The sequence below is a fragment of the Mus musculus genome, chromosome 9, assembly GCF_000001635.26.
Source record: "Mus musculus strain C57BL/6J chromosome 9, GRCm38.p6 C57BL/6J".
In the NCBI taxonomy this organism is placed as follows: domain Eukaryota; kingdom Metazoa; phylum Chordata; class Mammalia; order Rodentia; family Muridae; genus Mus; species Mus musculus.
The window spans coordinates 10,033,837-10,051,230 of NC_000075.6; the positions used below are offsets into that span (position 1 = coordinate 10,033,837).

Here is a 17,394-nt window from a genome sequence, read left to right on the forward strand (position 1 = left end):
GTCCTCCATGATCCTAACATCCTGAGTGTGCTAAGGTGCCTCTGATGTGCATAGTCCTCTGGGGACCTTGGGACCATCCGCTGAGTTTGTGCCCAAGGTGGCATGGGGATGGCACTGACCTGAAAGTAACCGAGTCACTGGTAGAGCAGGTTTCCTGTGTCCCTGTTCCTGCTTGCCCAAGCCCCTCTGGATTGTTTTGGAACAGATGTTGTGTTCCACTCACCAGTGATCCCAAGATCCTGGGTGTGATAGAGTGCCTGTGGCATGGAAAGTCCTCCTGGGAACTTGGGACAGTCCACTGAGTTTGCACCCAAGGTGGTGCAGGCACACATTCTTGAATTAAGAAAATTTGAAAATGATTCAAACTGTCTTGTCTCAAAGGGACAGGTATCTGTGGTACCTGTGAGCACACACAGATCTCTTGGTTCACTTAGTGTTTGTGGCTCCTCTTTGCTTTTCTCACACCCACAGGCCCACTCTAAACCTTTCCTGCCCAGGGGCTTTCTTTCTCCTGCTCCTGATTCCTATATAAACCTGCCATTTTGGCCATGTGCTCTGTTGGTCTGACATACTCTCATTTGATTCTTGAATTTCTCTTGGTATCCCCTTTTGCCCCTTTATCTTCTCTTCATCTCTGCTCGCTCCTACCTCTCTTTCTCCACTCATGGCTACTTCATCCTGTGAGCTATATTTGTAGTACTATTTCCTTTACTTCATTTGTATTCTTCCAGATGCCTCGTGCTATATTCTCTCTTTATCTACAATAAAAACCATCTCCTAAACTGTACCTAGGAGTGGTCAGATCCTCACTTCATTTGCAAAGGCAAGGAGCCTGCAGTATCAATATTATCATAATGTGACAGTGACTCTGGTGCCACAGTTACTTCCTCACCTGACTGAATGAAACGCTTCTCTGTGAGGTACATTACAATTACCTGTCCTCTCTACTCCAGACTGTCTCAGAAAAAGATCCTGGCATCTAAGTTTTCATCAAGATCCTCCCCATTGTGATTTTTTTTTAAATTCAGAAACACTATTTGATAACAAAAGAATTCAAACTTTAAAGAAGCATGTAACATAAAAAACAAAGGTATTAAGTATTAATTGACTCATTGTCCATTTCATTATTTCCAGACTTATTCTAGTTATACATGTATGCATGTGTCTGAGTCCAAGGGTGCAGATATCTGCAGAGGCTAGAAGAGGGTATCACATCCCCTGGAATGAAGTTGTAGGAGGTTATGAACCACCAAACATGGGGGCCAAGAAGTTATCTCTGATCTTCTACAGCCTGGTAAGCATCATTACCTGCTGAGCTGTCTCTCCAGTCCTGAATTCATCACTCTCTATAGATGTACTGACTGAGTCCAACATTGTATTCATATCTTTAAATATCTTCTCCTTTTAGTCCTTTACCAGTTATCTCTCCAGAGAAGTATAACAAATCAATGGTCCATTTTGGTGACTGCCGAAGCTCACACTAATTACTCCCTTTTGTTTTGGTGAGCTTCCTGTGACACATAAACTTCAGAGTCTTCAGACCCTAGTGGTGACTGTATCTTCTGCCAGCTAAAGGTTCTCCTGGGAGAGTCTCGTGACCCCCGAGCCCGACCTGTAAGTACTTATCCACTTGGGAAAAGAGAAAACCGTCAAAGGAACCATCCTTAGTACTTTTGGTCTTTAAATAGTTTCTGATACCCCCTGATAAGAGAAAGAAGCAAATAAAACCCCTAGATCTCTAAAGAATGGGGCTTCTAAATGAATGATATGTATACTTTATAAGATTCTAGATTATTGAAAGATGTTGATGTTAAAAAATGCTTTAGCAACTCTGATTGGATAAATCTCATGTGGGGCCTCATATTTTCCATTTTTTAAAATTACCCTAGATGATTTACACTAGTTCCTGACCTCAATAACATGCAGTCAGATATAATAAACATGTATTTCATATAGGCTTCAGGTGAGTCTCCTAATAATGCTCTTTAAAATTAAATAGATGGCAGAGGATGACTTTTAGGAGTACATTTTGTCATATTGATTGAAATAGTTTAGACAAAGGAAGCTATAAAGAGAGTAGCAAAGGAGGAGTCTTATAGGTTAAGCTAGTTTTAGTTTTGTTGAATACTTTGCAAAGCTTGCTCACTGGAAGGTTTAACGACTTTCTGAATATTTAGGTGTTTGACTCTCTGGGTTGAATCCGTGGGTCTATACTTCACATGCTTGCATTATAGGCTTATGTGGATAATATTAAGTATAAGGGAGATGAACCTTCATGTGGACAGAAATAAGAGAATGCTTTTATAATAAAAACCAGACTGCTTATTACAGGGTAGATTTTATTCCTATTTATAGCACCTATATGTGGCTATGTGATTGTAGGCAAACTATTCAAATATCTGCAGACAGGACTGGAAGTTTACAGATCATCACAAAGTGGGAGGAACATGAGGGAATAGAATCTGAGAACTGGGGAGCACCTTAGAACTGCAGCAAGTGAAGGTGCTAATCCCCAGGCCCCACCCACGAGTGTTGCTAGCTGACTACTCCATTCCTGAATACAGAAATATTGGCTCTCCACAGATGACTCTGAATTTACACAACAAACAATGTGAACAGCACAACTCCTGGAACAGCAACACCCCAGAACGGTGGCTTATGACTACTATGACCAAGTCCCTGCTAACAAATAGCTGAGGGATTCCATGTAAAATTGCTAACATTCCCTCCAGTCTGTTATGAAACTGCTTCCCTTCTAGGTGCGTTTTTTATAGTAATGCACACAATACTCCCACTTCCTTCTGCAGCAGATAATAAATGTTAACCTCTTGTTCAGGAGAACACATTGAGGTTTAGATAGGTTAAGTCTCAAACCCAACACAAAGTAGGCAGTAAATCAGACCCACATTAGTTAAAATGAGGCACAGCTCCTCAAGTTTTGAGTTCAGGTGTGATGCCATTCTCAAGAATGCACTTTCTTGGTGGTTGGTCAAAGATGCAGGGTATAGCTAGTTTCTTGGTATCTTATATGTGTTTTTCCTGTGTGTTTTATTTATAGTAAATGTGGCAATGCCTTTGAGAATGAATCGAGATAAGGATAATAAGAAAGCCACTGATTAGGGTCTAGTGTGATATGGTGATGCATGTAGAAGTTGATGAAGGGACAGATGAAAATGAGTTTGCAGATAAGGACCTTACACAGTTAGCCAAACCTTTTACACTTGTGATGAAGATGTTGGAGGATTCTAAGCAACATATACTGTCAGGTGGGTTGATTTAGAAGGAGACTTAGAGGAAAGAGTGAAAGGTGCAGACACACCGACTAGGAGAACAAGCCATCTGGCAAGTCAAGAAATATTTTCTTTAGACATGACCTGCCACAAGGCTAAGGGTGATGAAAGCCAAGGAAACACTGACACTTGTGACCAAGAGGTGTTTTCTTGATTTTGAGAATACAGTGAGTGGCTTGCTAAATATGAGTGCCAGATTAGAGGGCATTAAATGGGAAGAGGGGGTGCACCAGTGATGGTGTGTGTTGACTCTTAAGAAATCTCTATTGTGGATGCTAAGAAGTGCTTGCTGACAGGAGCCTCATATAGCTGTCTCCTGAGAGGTTCTGCCAGATCCTGACAAATACAGAGGTGGATGCTTGAAGTCAACCATTGGAGAACTGGGTCCCCAATGAAGGAGTTAGAGAAAGGACTGAAGGAGCTGAAGAGGTTTGCAGCCCCATAGGAAGAACAACAATATCAACCAACTAGAGCCCCAGGGTCTAAAACACCAACCAAAGAGTACACATGGAGGGACCCATGGCTACAGCCAAATATGTAACAGAGTGTGGCCTTGTCAGTCATCGATGGGAGAAGAGGCCCTTGGTCCAGTGAAGGCTAGATGCCCCAGTGTAGGGGAATTAGAGGGCAGGGATGTAGGAGGCAGTGTGTGGGTAGGGGTACCCCCTCGTAGAAGCAGGAGGGGGATGGGATAGGAGGTTTTTGGGGGAGGATATCGGGAAAGTGGATACATTTGAAATGTAAAAAACCCCACCAGCTTTGCTGATGGGATTTCAAACTGGTCCAAGCACTCTGGAAATCAATCTGGAGGTTCCTCAGAAATATGAAAATAGATCTATCTGAAGTCCCAGCTATACCAAAAGGTGTCCCACCATGCCACAGGGGCAAGTGTTCTACTATGCTAATAGTGGACTTATTTGTGATAGCCAGAAGCTGGAAACAACCTAGATGACCCACAAAAGAAGAATGGAGACAGAAAATGTGGTTCAATTACACAATGGGATACTACTCAGCTATTAAGAAGGAGGATATCCTGAGTTTTGGAGGCAAATGGATAGAACTAGAAATATCATCTTGAGTGAGGTAACTCAGACCCAAAAGGATATGTATGGTATGTACACACTAGTAAGTGGATATAAGCAACAAAACAAAAACCAAAACAAAAAAAAAAAAAACAAAACAACAATAACAACAAAAACCAAACCAAAACAACAACAACAACAAAAAGTACAGAATACCCAAGATACAGTCCACAGAACTCAAAAAGCTCACCAAGCTGAAGTTCCCAAGAGACAACACCTAGGTCCTACTAGGGAGAGAGAAGAAAGCAATCACAAGTGGGGAGGGTGGGAGGGACCTGGAGGGAAAGTAGATTAGGGGGGAAGGGGGAAAGGGGGCTAGGAGGGAAGGGGGAAACCTGATCTGGTATTGGGTGAGGGAAAAGGACTGAAGCTCTGAGGGCCAGCAGAAAGAATATAACCACGCAACCTCAGGAAATAGGAGGTTTGGGATACCCCCAAAATGCACCAGAGACCTGGGAGGTGAGAGACTCCCAAGACTCAAAGGGAGGGACTTTAGATTAAATGACCAACAGTAGGGAGAGGGAACTTATAGAGTCCACCTCCAGCAGGACATCAAGTGAGGGATGGGGTTACTACCCCATAGTCACATCTATGAACCATAATTGTTCCTGTCTGAAAGAATTACAGGGATGGATATGGAGAAGAGCCTGAGGAAAAGAAGGTCAAGTGACAGGTCCAAAGTGGGATCCAGCTCAAGGGGAGGTCCCAAGGCCTGACACTATTATTGAGGCTATGGATTGCTCAAAAAAGGGACCTAGCATGACTGCCCTCTGAAAGACCCAACTAGCAGCTAAAAGAGCCAGATACAGATATTTGCACCCAACCAGTGGACAGAAGCAGCTGACCCCTATTGTTGAATTCAAGAAGGATGAAAGAAGCTGAGGAGAATGGCAACCCTGTAGGAGAACCAGCAGTCTCAATTAACCTGGACCCTTGAGATCCCTCAAACACTGGACCACCAAACAGGCAGCATATACCAGTTGATATGAGGCCCTCAACACACATACAGTAGAGGACTGCGGGGTCTGTGTTCATTCAGAGATGAAGCACCTAACCCTCAAGAGACTGGAGGCCCCAGGGAGTTTAGAGGTCACGTGGGGTGGGAGATGGGCATTTTCACAGAGACGGGGTGGGGTGAGGAGGAGGTGAGGAATGTGGAGCAGACTGAGGCTGGATGGAGGGGGACTGGGAATGGAATATGGAGTGTAAAAAATAAACTAAAAATAAAATAAATTAAAAAAAATTCAATTAAAATACTAAAAAACTAAAGTAAAGAAATCTCAACACAGAAAAGCATGCTGGGAAGCTTAACTGGAACATACTCCAGTGGTCACAAGTCTCCATCTCCCAGACTGCATTCCACATTCAGGGCTGAGAAAGATCTAAAGGTAAGGATTTCCACTCAAACAGAGAATCCCAGGTATCGAGAAATTGGGCAGAATGAGTGATGTAAGTTCAGGACCATCCTGGGTTAAAGAGTGAGTTCTAGGCAAGGTTATAGAGGAGAGAGACAGAGAGACAGAGACAGAGACAGAGACAGAGACAGAGAGAGAGAGAGCTTATGTATATATTCAGTATTATTGTACTATTATAAATGATTCATAGTGTTTTAAAATTATTTCTTGAATTATAGTGATTGGCTGGAAAAGGCATACACATCATATATATTTGGTAAATTTATCTCACTTGTAAGCACTTAATAAGTAATTCTTCAAAGTTTCTGGGAAATGCTGAGAGTTAATAAGATGTCATATATTGACTTTTTACAATAAAAATTTTTATCTCCATGGTTAGAAGTTTAATTGATTTTTAAGACTGCTAAAGAAAATGGATTTTCTAAAATGCCTAAACGCCAAGAATGTCTGAATGGATGTGGCACTCCTTCCATTAAAAATGATCCAGTGACTTCAGGAGACTTTCATGTAGTTTGCTTCTTTTTGGGATGAAACAGTTTTGAGATACACAGTAGGAAAATGAATAAAATATTAGTAAAAGGCATGTTCATACATTACTGTGGAGACAGACATAAAGCTTTGATATTGTTCAGTTTCATGGCTAAGATGTGTGTAGCCAGACAGAAACATTCTTGTTAGAACTTTCCCTTGCAACTATCTATAAAGTAGGGTTTTTAGCAAAGAACAGGGAATGGAAAACATCCCTTGGATTTAGTAGAGAACATTAGATATTCAGGGAACAAAAAGGAAGAGAGAGAAAGAGAGAAGAGAGAAGAGGAGGGCAGGGGAGGAGGTGGTGAGGAGAGAGGAGAGAGGAGAGAGGAGAGGAGAGGATGAGAGGATGAGAGGAGAGAGGAGGGACTCTCTTTTATGTGTAATGCTTAGGAAGTCAAAGTTATTTTGTTATATCCCAGTGCCCTCTATCAAACAAAATTTCACCTTCTCATCTTCACAAACCCACCTTCCCTCTTAGGAAGACTCATGCTACAGGGAAACTAATTAAGATATTTTAAAGTAATGTCTCCATTTAAAATCCTTAACCACACAGGGAAATGTTCTGAACAATGCAAACCAACACCGACAGTGGCAAAGTCCTATTCTGTCCCTCTTGAGGGCCTACTGCAGTGTCCACAAATGTAGATTTCAGGCTCTACTGTTCTGTACCCAGCAGAGAACTGATGGAGTTGATTCTTGGACTATGGAATTAGTGAATTCTGTACATACTCTCCTTGTTGACAAACTGCTTGCCTAAAAAGTAAACATGTCTATGCATATGCTTTCAACCAATGACTTTGTATCTGGTTTATTACCAATAAAACTAAATAAACAAAGCCACCACTTTCCCCAACAAGAAACAGTGTATCCATGTTGCAGGCTTTCTAATTTGTTTCCAGTGAGGAAACTGATGAATCCTCTAATACAAGCCAGTTTCTTTCCATGCTTTCTGAACCCACTCTTCCTTTACTTCTTTCCTCACTAAAGCTGGCATTTTGATTCTTTTGTGCTATCTTACTCCCGAGATGCATAGGCACAAAAACATAGTTTCCCCATACTGTCCTGTCCTGTCCTGTCCTGTCCTGTCCTGTCCTGTCCTCGGTCTTCCCCTCTCCTCTGTTCTCACATTTCCTCTGTCTACTCTCTCTTCCTTTCTTCTTGTCATCAATGTCCTTTTTATTCTTTCCAACTTTTCTTTGTGTGTCCTGGATGTGACCACTGTAGGAGGCTATGAGAAGTAGTCTTAGGAAGCACATCAGTATTAAAAAGGAAGACTCTGAATAGGAAATGAGGATTCTGTTCTTACATGTAATGGACTCGGGGAAGAAATATAGCTTTCCATATCTTCCCAGGGAACCAAAGTCATTTTCACAACTCAATGACCCTAGCACCCCCTTGAAATGGATGTGGATATTTTATATCACTATAACAGCAACACATTTCTTTTAGTTAATACTTACCCAAATGTTTTTATCTTTACATTAACATCTCAATGGTTTTCAAAATTAAAAATGTGATGTATGTGTGTTTGTTCTCTGTGTGTGTTCTCTCACTTTGTATGTGCATGCTTGTGTTAGTGTGTGTCTGTGTCTGTGTGTATCTGTGTCTGTGAGTGGGTATATGCTCCTGAGCTTAGGTGCCAGAGGCAGCCAGAGGAGAGATACAGATGTTGTTTTGAACCATGAGTTGTGAGGCTCCCAGTGTGAATTCGGAAAACTCAATTCAGGTGACTTTCAGGAACAGTACATGCTCCTGATCCCTAACCGTGTCTATCCCATTCAATGGTTTTGGAAAATGCTGTCTCTCATGCAGCAAATATGGAGGTTGAAAACACAGTGTAAAGCAGGGCTTCCTAATAGGAGTGGGAATTCTGGTGATAGTACACAATATGCAATATGACCATGAAAAACAGACACATGAGACCCTGGGAGAGGGGAGTCCGTGCTAGGAATTGACAGATGCAGAAGTGTTTGAGGGAGAGATGGCAGAATGGAAAGTGGACAGAGAGAAATGTGGTTAGAACAGGAATCTAGGTGTCTCTTCTGTAGAGGACAAACATTTGATTTATGACCCTGTATACCATATTGAAAATATGATCACTCATAATGATTTTATTAGATACATTTATGAATTCAGTTTAGTGATGTGTGAGACAGGCCTCATCAGGATGTTGCGTAATGAGGCAGAGGCTAGGATGCATGTAGAATGTGTTCTAGTAGTGAGGCTACATCTTTCTTTTCCATACAAGGACAACTGCTGTGTTCTTTGGCTCCTTTTTCTATCCACAGTGCCAAATGTAATATCTGATCCTAATAGGTTCACTGCTCACATAAGCAGGACATGAAAGCCTTGATCAGTTTTGGTTCGGTTTGGTTTTTGATTTTTGTTGTTATTGTTGTTTCTTTTTTTTTTTCTTTTTCTTTTTCTTTTTCTTTTTTTTTTTTTTTTTTTTTTTTTTTTTTTTTTTTTTTTTTGCTTGCAACTTTAGAGCAAGTGTTCACAGGGCAAAAGTGCATAGTCACTCTTAGAAAGTGGAGATAGAAAACAGAGGGACCTCCTTGAAGACTCCCACTCTGGGACAACCTTAGTGTGCTCTGTGATTGCCACTTGAAGCTCCTCATGTATGGTTCTGGCTATGTGGGGCCAGTTCTGACTTTCCATAGACATACTTATCTGTATAACACAATAGCATTTTCACAATTCCATCCTGCACTACCCCCATCTCTCACTTCTGCCCTCTATGAATTAACTCAGATATAATACCTACAAGCAAATATCACTTCAAATTTTGCTTTCAAACTCAAGCAAATCAGTGCATTTTCTAACCAAGAGTTTACTAAGGAAAATTTTACTTGAACTTGAAAGGAAAAACTTCTGCCTACTCACACATCCTTTATTATTTTTAGAAAACCTTTTTTTTCCCAGAAAAGTGTAAAATTTCAATGTTCTTAAAATGACTTTTATAGGTAACATTACGGTCACAGCAGCTTAAATATAATTTTTATATTCAAACCCCCACAGAGGTGTTTGCCAAGCTTGCAAAAATACTGAATATAAACGCTGCCTCTGCACTGAGAGGTTTAAACGCTTGCCTCTGAATTGAGAGGGTGGAAACCCAGTGGGAATTGCAGCTGACAGTGGTGTCATCAATGAATTCATCCATGATCTTACTCTATTTTTATTTTAAGTGTATGAATTTTTAGTATTTGACATGCATGAGAGAAAACATTCAGGAATATATCCTTTATGCAAAAATGCTTTTCAATTATCAAATAATAAAAAAAAACAATCCAATCATGACAAGAGAGCCTTTGAATTGAAATAATGTTTAATAATAATTTGTTTCTATTTTTCACATCCTCTTGCTATTAAATTGCAATCACTAGATAACTTCTGCAAGTTCTAATAACAGTTGTTCACTTAGGACTGTGTTTCAAACTCTGCTGTAGAAGCTCCAATGCTGCTGCAGACCACTCCATTTGTTTACGGGAAGAGCTGCTTGCCTGTGACGAGTGTTGCAGTTATCCCCAGTGAGGAGTTTGGATGGTGACGGTATGTTCTCTACTGAGGGTAAGGATCTCACACAGGAAATCCATAAGTATAGAAGAAGAAGGTTGCTTGCTATGGGCCCACCATTCATGTGAAAGAACTGAGTTCTATGTTACTCAAAGGATTTATGTTTAGAAAATGTGAAAGGTTCCTGGAATTATTCTGCAAAACTCTTCAATAAATGTATCTTCAGCCTCGTCCTTACTTCCATTTCTTAAAGATATATATGTTAATTTTTATATTATATTAATTTGTGTGTGCCTGCATGCATTGTATGTGTCCCACATGTGTGTCTTCTAACTGCCGAGGACCAAAGAGCAATGGAGTTATAGATAGTCCTGGATCACCCAACATCAGTGCTGTTCAAAGAACCTCTGTCCTCTGCTATAACAGAGTCAAGTCTTTACCACCTTGCCAGCTTCAGGTCCTAAATCATGATACAATCTTAGTGCTAATATTGACTACAAGGTTTTTTGCTTGTTTATTTGTTGTTTTCCAGACTTTTGGACACGTGGTTTTCAGCAATTTTTCTGATCCCTTTCATTGTATACTATATTCGAGTGCTTTATTTACCTTTAATCTAGCTTGCACACTTCCTTTATAGGCCAGAACTATATCAACAAGGCTGGATTTCTCACAGATGTTAGTTTTCTTTCTGTAAGGTCTCAGAGGGAATGAGGTGACAGAGAACCAGATAACCTAGCCAGCACTGTTCTGTGTACTGCAGGCCTGTGACCATATCTTATTGAAACCTTCTCTCCCTAGCTTCCTCTCTCCCTGGCTTCCTCACTCCACATTCCTACCCTTTTTTCCCTTTGTTTTAGTACCTCCTTGTGTTCTCTTGATTATTTCTATGTTTCCGTTTTTCCTTTTAAATTCTCCCAAGCAATTTTGATCCTCCAGGGCATGATTTGAATGTCACATTTTTCTTATTTAGCTGTGTGTTCTTTTTCACCATACCAGTAGTTTTTTTTTTTCACATTGTAATGTTATCTTGATATCTGAATATTATTATTCCATCTAGTGGTTGCTTTTGTAAAGAAGAAATTTAAGAAACGTTGCAAGGATATTTTTCTCCTACTGACACTCTTGGCTTTTTATCATTTTTACAGTTACTTTTTTGCATTGGCAGTTTCATAAACGTATGTAGTATGCTGATGCTACACTCACCTCCATTCTCTATCACCTCTTTCCCATCTCTACAATAATCCATCTTTCCACAAGTCTTTTTCTTGTATTCATATCTTTGTGGGTGTCTGTGTATGTGTGTGTCACACTGAATTTAACAATGGCTATGAGAACATTCAGCTTATTGGGGAGTGAAAGGCATCAGTGATCTTATCCAATTTTCAAATGGAAGAACCATAATTCATGGAAAATGTCCATTGGTGAAATGGCAGCATGACAATTGTGAGGGTAACAGAGTAGTCTCTGGTTGGGTTTGAAGCTTGCTCCACAGTATGAACTCATGCCTGGGGCTGTCAACCCAGTCAAAATCTTGTTCTCAAGTAATTAGTTTCCCTAGAGGAAAACTTACTACTGTTTTTAATTTAAATTGACACAGCTGTCTAATTGCTACTGTCTAAATTGACATGGCTGTATAATTGCTACAGACAAATGTAACTCTCCGCCCTAATCAGAGCAGCATCCCTTCACAGAGAATTGCAGTGTGTAGACTCACCGCTGCTTATGGTGATGAGAATAATAGGTGAAGGTTACTTGCTCAGGACACTTAGTCCATCGACTTAGAGGCTTGTAGATTACTGAGGAAGAGGGTAGAAAGAATGTAAGTGCCAGAAGATGAGGAGGAGGCTTGCTAAAGCCTATGTACAACACAGTAATTCAATTATGATCACACAGGAGCTGTGGTTTCCCAACTGAGCTTGTCAACCATCAATCATGGATCAGAGAGGGGTCATACAGCTCTACTGTCTGTTGAACTATTGGTTACTGATGGGTTATTGGAGAGAGGAACTTATTTTCTTCAGTTGTGTATCCGTGGGTATTCTCACTGCCAGCTTCTAATGCCCAGCAGTAAATTTTAATTTAAAGGGAACATTTTTAGGATACATATTTCAAATCATCTTAATTATCTTAAATTGTATGACACTTAATGATTCAATATTGCTTTAGTAATGATTCTTAAATGTCTGTCTTTTAGCATTCAAAGTTAGTTATTAAGAAACATAGGAAACATGGCCACAATTGTTAAAGTCAACATCAAGTAGCTTCTTATTTAATTTTTAGTTTCTGTTCTTATTTTTTACCTATGCATCTGTGACATTATATATGTGACCTGTGGTTAAATTTATCAGTGTACAATATAGGGCTTCTTATAACCAGGGGGAATATTTCATTGGTAATCTACTTTGTAGAGTTGTGACATATAATATATGTATATATATATATATATATATAGTATATATATTATATGTGTGTGTGTGTACACATAGGTTGACTTCCTGAATTTTGAATTACTATATATTCAGCAGTTTATATATAACTTATATGTGATAGACATATGTACATTGATAAGCAAATTCTTACAGTAGAACCTAACGCTAACGATATATTCTATAAGTGTCTTAGTCAAGGTTCTATTGCTGTGAATTGATGCATGACTATGGTAAGACTTATAAAAGAAAGTATTAATTAGAGGATTGATCCTCTGAAATTATAATCATGACAGCATGCATGATACTAGACCAGTAGCTCAGAGCTACATCCTTGAACCACAGTGAGAAAGAGAGAGGGGAGAGAGGGGAGAGAGGGGGAAGGAGAGGTAGAGGGAGTGGAGAGGAGGAGGGGGGATGGGGGAGAGGGAGAGGGAGAGGGGGGGAGAGGGGGAGGAGGAGGGAGAGGGAGAGGGAGAGGGAGAGGGAGAGTCTTAGCCAGACCTTGGATTTTGAAAGCTCAAGCCCACCCACAGTGACACATCTCTTTCAATAAGGCCACACCTCCCAATCTTTATCAACCTCTCAAACATTTCCATTCTCTGGTGAACAAGAATTCAAATATATGATTCCATAGGAACCATTGCCATTCAAATCACCACAAACAGTAGGTAATTTTTTAAAAAGAATTTTTTTGTTTTAATTAGGCATTTTCTTCAATTACATTTCCAATGCTACCCCCAAAGTCCCCCATACCCTCCCCCACCCCTCCCCCCCACTCCTACTTCTTGGCCCTGGTGTTCCCCTGTACTGGGGCATATGAAGTTTGCAATACCAAGGGGCCTCTCTTCCCAGTGATGGCCGACTAGGCCATCTTCTGATACATATGCAGCTAGAGACACGAGCTCCAGGGGGTACTGGGTAGTTCATATTGTTGTTCCACCTATAGGGTTGCAGTCCCCTTTAGCTCCTTGGGTACTTTCTCTAGCTCCTCCATTGGGTGCCCTGTGATCCATCCAATAGCTGACTGTGAGCATCCACTTCTGTGTTTGCTAGGCCCCGGCATAGCCTCACAAGAGACAGCTATATCAGAGTCCTTTGAGCAAAATCTTGCTAGTGTGAGCAATGGTGTTAGCGTTTGGAGGCTGATTATGGGATGGATCCCAGGGTATGGCTGTCTCTAGATGGCCCATCCTTTCATCTCAGCTCCAAACTTTGTCTCTGTAACTCCTTCCATGGGTATTTTGTTCCCAAATCTAAGAAGGGGCAAAGTGTCCACACTTTGGTCTTTGTTCTTCTTGAGTTTCATGTGTTTTGCAAATTGTATCTTATATCTTCGGTATTCTAAGTTTCTGGGCTAATATCCACTCATCAGTGAGTACATATCATGTGTGTTCCTTTAGCAGGTGTTGTTGTATATTTTGAAAATACTTGTCAGATGGGAGCGAAAGGACAGCACTTTATAGCTAGCTTTAGCTACACGAGACTGTCTTGTGGAAAAAAGCATATAGAAGAACTATAAAACATATTAAAATATACTTTTTAATACTTTAAAACCAATCAGAATTCTCATTCTCTAGTTCACTTCTTAATAATGCCTTCACAGATAATTTTTGTTGCACAGCAGAGCAATCTGCATATCATATATCAACTACAATAGAGCACTTGACTTTTTTAATGCAATGCCTAACTGTAAATGTCTATAAATACAAATGAGGTGTTTAAATATGAAGATCCTGTGGATAGATGGCAATTCCTATAATTATAGCATCATTACACCTGCCTGGGCTTCACTGAATAGTTAAAGTTACAACTATTCCTATTATTGAAAAAGTAATAACAATTATAATTGTACAATGAAGTATTAAAAGCTTAATACTCAATTTGAAGGCAGATGAGCTACAAATGCAATAAAAACTGAGTCCATAGTACTCATACAGCTAATACACATATGCTGCAGACAGACCCTAAGGACAGAGAGAACAGTGGAGTTCACATGGCTCTCCCTTCCAGGGTCTCATTATAATAATGAGTTAAGTAGAATTATGATCAGTATTTATCCACTATGAACCAGTCATTTCCCATAATACCATTGTACGTATGCCTGTGTGTATGCATACATGTATATTTGTGCATGTGTATATGTGCATGTGTATGAACACATATGTGTGTGTGTATGAGGGGGTGCATGCATGTATGTAAGCCAGAGGTTGACATCATGTGTCTTCTTTAACAAGTCTCTACCTATAGTCTGGCTAGCAAGCTCCAGAGATGTTCATGTATCTGCATCCCGAAGATGGGATTAGAAGCAATCTCTGCCTGGCTTTATGCATAGGTCCTTAGGATTTGAATTAATATCATGAATCACAGCACAGAAAACATTTTATCAACTAGGCCATTTCCTATCACTCATGTTAACATTTATATTCTGCGGCATACACAAACTCAGATTAAAGAGATGCATTTGTGAGTAGGGCAGATGCCTTTTAGTTGATTTGTATTAGGTCAAGTGCTTAGAAAACCAGCAATGATACATCTTGATTTTTGCATATGAAATGCTTATCATTTAAAACTGTAACTCACCATCATTTCGCAGCGTGAGTGGGGTTGGAGGACTGAGCACGCGAGCATTTGTCACAGCATTTTTCACCAGACAAATGTAGCTGCCAACATCGGATGTTTGCACTTTAGAAATATAAAGGTTGCCTGTCTCTTGGGATATGAACCGCCGGCTGTCCTCTGCCACAAAGGAAGGGAACTCATTGAAGACCCAGCTATAGATGATCTCTGAAAACACACAGAATTTCAACAGCTGTTGAATAATACAGATCATTTAACTGGCAGACAAAGCTCAAACAGCAAGGGCTTTGTTAAGCATGCCTTGGATCCAAGGCCATATATACTCGATCTACAAATAATGTAATATCATCTATTCAGCGCAGCTCTGGGTTGTGGCTGTGGGAAGAGGTCACAGAGTTCCTGATACTTCTTTTCTCTTCGATTCTGAGGTGTGCTTGATATTCCGTACTGTGATTACTAAGATGAAAGTTGAAAGTTAAAGAGATAATGCCTTGCTCTTCTATATCAACTTAATGAATTAATTTTACCCAAACTTATAAGAGAATATAGAGAGATGGCAGCATACACTATAAAGGAAAACATGGGAGATATGCACTTAATCCTATTGATTTATGCCAACTTCTCAAGTTAGGAGATAACTGGACTTTAGTTTTTCCTGGTTTGTTAATCATATATTGGCTACAGAACACCTCAGGTTAGACATCATTCCAAAGAGAAAAGAGAAAATTAATGTTTTCATGAAAGTATCCAGGTGATAGAGAAAAATGAAGGATATATGGACAATGGAATAATGGACACAGAACGGGAAGAAAAAGGAAGAAGGAAATGGGAAAAAGGAAGAAGAAAACTCAAATATCTTAACTGAGCTGGAGAAAGGTTGATTTGAAGTTGGACTGGGAATTGTATTTTAAACAATCTCTCCAGCTCCAGAGTAAAAAGAGGGGGGGATGTGGCAGATTAATAGCAGGAGAAGAACAAACAGGAGAGTAAAATCACAGCCACAGGAAGCTGGCTTTAAGTAGTTATAAGACATTGGTTTTGAGTGACAGTGGTAGTGATGACTGTGAGGAGCCAGCAACCACGAACTATTTGGAAACCACCATAGAAGAGTGCACAGATGGAGAGATGCTCTGCAAGTAACAGCACTTGCTGCTGTCATACTGACCCAGAGAGGTTCCTAGTAAAAACATTGTGTGGCTCATACTTGCCTGTCACTCAGGCTTTAGGGGATCTTTTATTCTCCTCTGGCCTCTTTTGGGTACCTACATTCACATGAACACACACACACACACACACACACACACACAGAGTCCTAAATATAATTAAAATAAATATAATTAAATTATGATAGAGGAATTAAGAAATAAGATTGATCATGATAAACAGAAGAAGACAAAGATTAAGGTTTTGTATCCAAGTTACTGAGCAATTAGGAGAGTGTATATATTTATCTGTTTTTTTTTAGACAATAATAAAGAGCAAAGTTCTTTGGAGATGTGAGAATGGTGAAACCAGAGCTTTAACCATGACACCTAAAACTGATATAATGTCTGTTATATGATTTGAATTTGAAGTCAAAGCCATTAAAATCTCAACTGCCTTCAAATTCACCCATGTTATTACTTGAAGAACAGATCCAACAGCCTCCTGTTTGCAAAGCTAGTTTTTTTTTATTAGATATTTTCTTCATTTTTTGATAAGGCAATTTAAGTTTTAAATAACCCACCATGTGATTATAATCTATCACTGGAATTAGGAAGGCTCACTTTATATTTTCTTTTTCTTTTTTCCTCTCAAATTACCCTTTGCTCTGTCTTTTTCCTATCATGGATTATTAAGAGTTAGTTTCTTACTAATTTCAGAATGGGGAACCTAACCTTGAGCCAATATTTCCAGATGCTCAAGTAGATTTAAAAATGGTGAGAGAGACAAAGACCCAACTAGGCATCTGTCATCACTAAATGAAACCCCCAGCACTGGAACTAGGTTACATCAAACAGAGGTGTTGGTCAAAGGGATTCTATGGAACCCCCAAACCAACCCAGGCTATTGGTTGCTTTCTGTAACCTGAGGGTAACACTCCATTGCTGTAGAAAACAGCTACATGAGTCATGGAACACAGAGATGTCAAACTGGTCCTTATGTAGAATCTTTACTCCTACTGGCTAGTGTTCGTGCTACTAGAAGGTACTGTGCACACTACCAGAGGAAAAAGGTACGTAACAAACCAGATACAAACCCCATGATCTACAACTGTGATCAACTAATGCAAGAGTATAACAAAAGTTGTCAGAGTAAACAATCACTATCTGATTGGAATTAAAGTTCACACTGTAAGATAGAACCCATGTCTCTCACTGTTCTGGTGGCCAAAAACCAGAGAATAGATAAGACATGGTCTAGGACACTTTGCCCCTTCTTAGAATTGGAAACAATCACCCATGGAAGGAGTTACAGAGACAAAGTTTGGAGCTGAGACAAAAGGATGGACCATCTAGAGACTGCCATATCCAAGGATCCATCCCATAATTAGCCTCCAAACGATGACATC

The 17,394-nt window shown here is 39.9% G+C and overlaps 1 protein-coding gene across 14 annotated transcripts in view; it reads right to left on the reverse strand.

Annotated features, from left to right (window-relative positions):
- Nucleotides 1-17,394, reverse strand: part of Cntn5 (contactin 5) — a 1,270,553-nt gene that overhangs the window by 399,614 nt on the left and 853,545 nt on the right. For 13 of the 14 annotated variants that reach the window (XR_003947896.1, XR_003947895.1, XM_017313363.2 and 10 more), the window contains one exon: nt 14,847-15,050. The exons of the other annotated variant lie outside the window; for it this stretch is intronic. Coding sequence is in view for 11 of the 13 variants with exons in the window: in XM_017313363.2 (XP_017168852.1) it covers nt 14,847-15,050 (204 nt within the window). In the remaining 2 variants the exon portion in view is untranslated. The remainder of the gene's footprint in view (nt 1-14,846; nt 15,051-17,394) is intronic. 14 annotated transcript variants of the gene reach the window in all.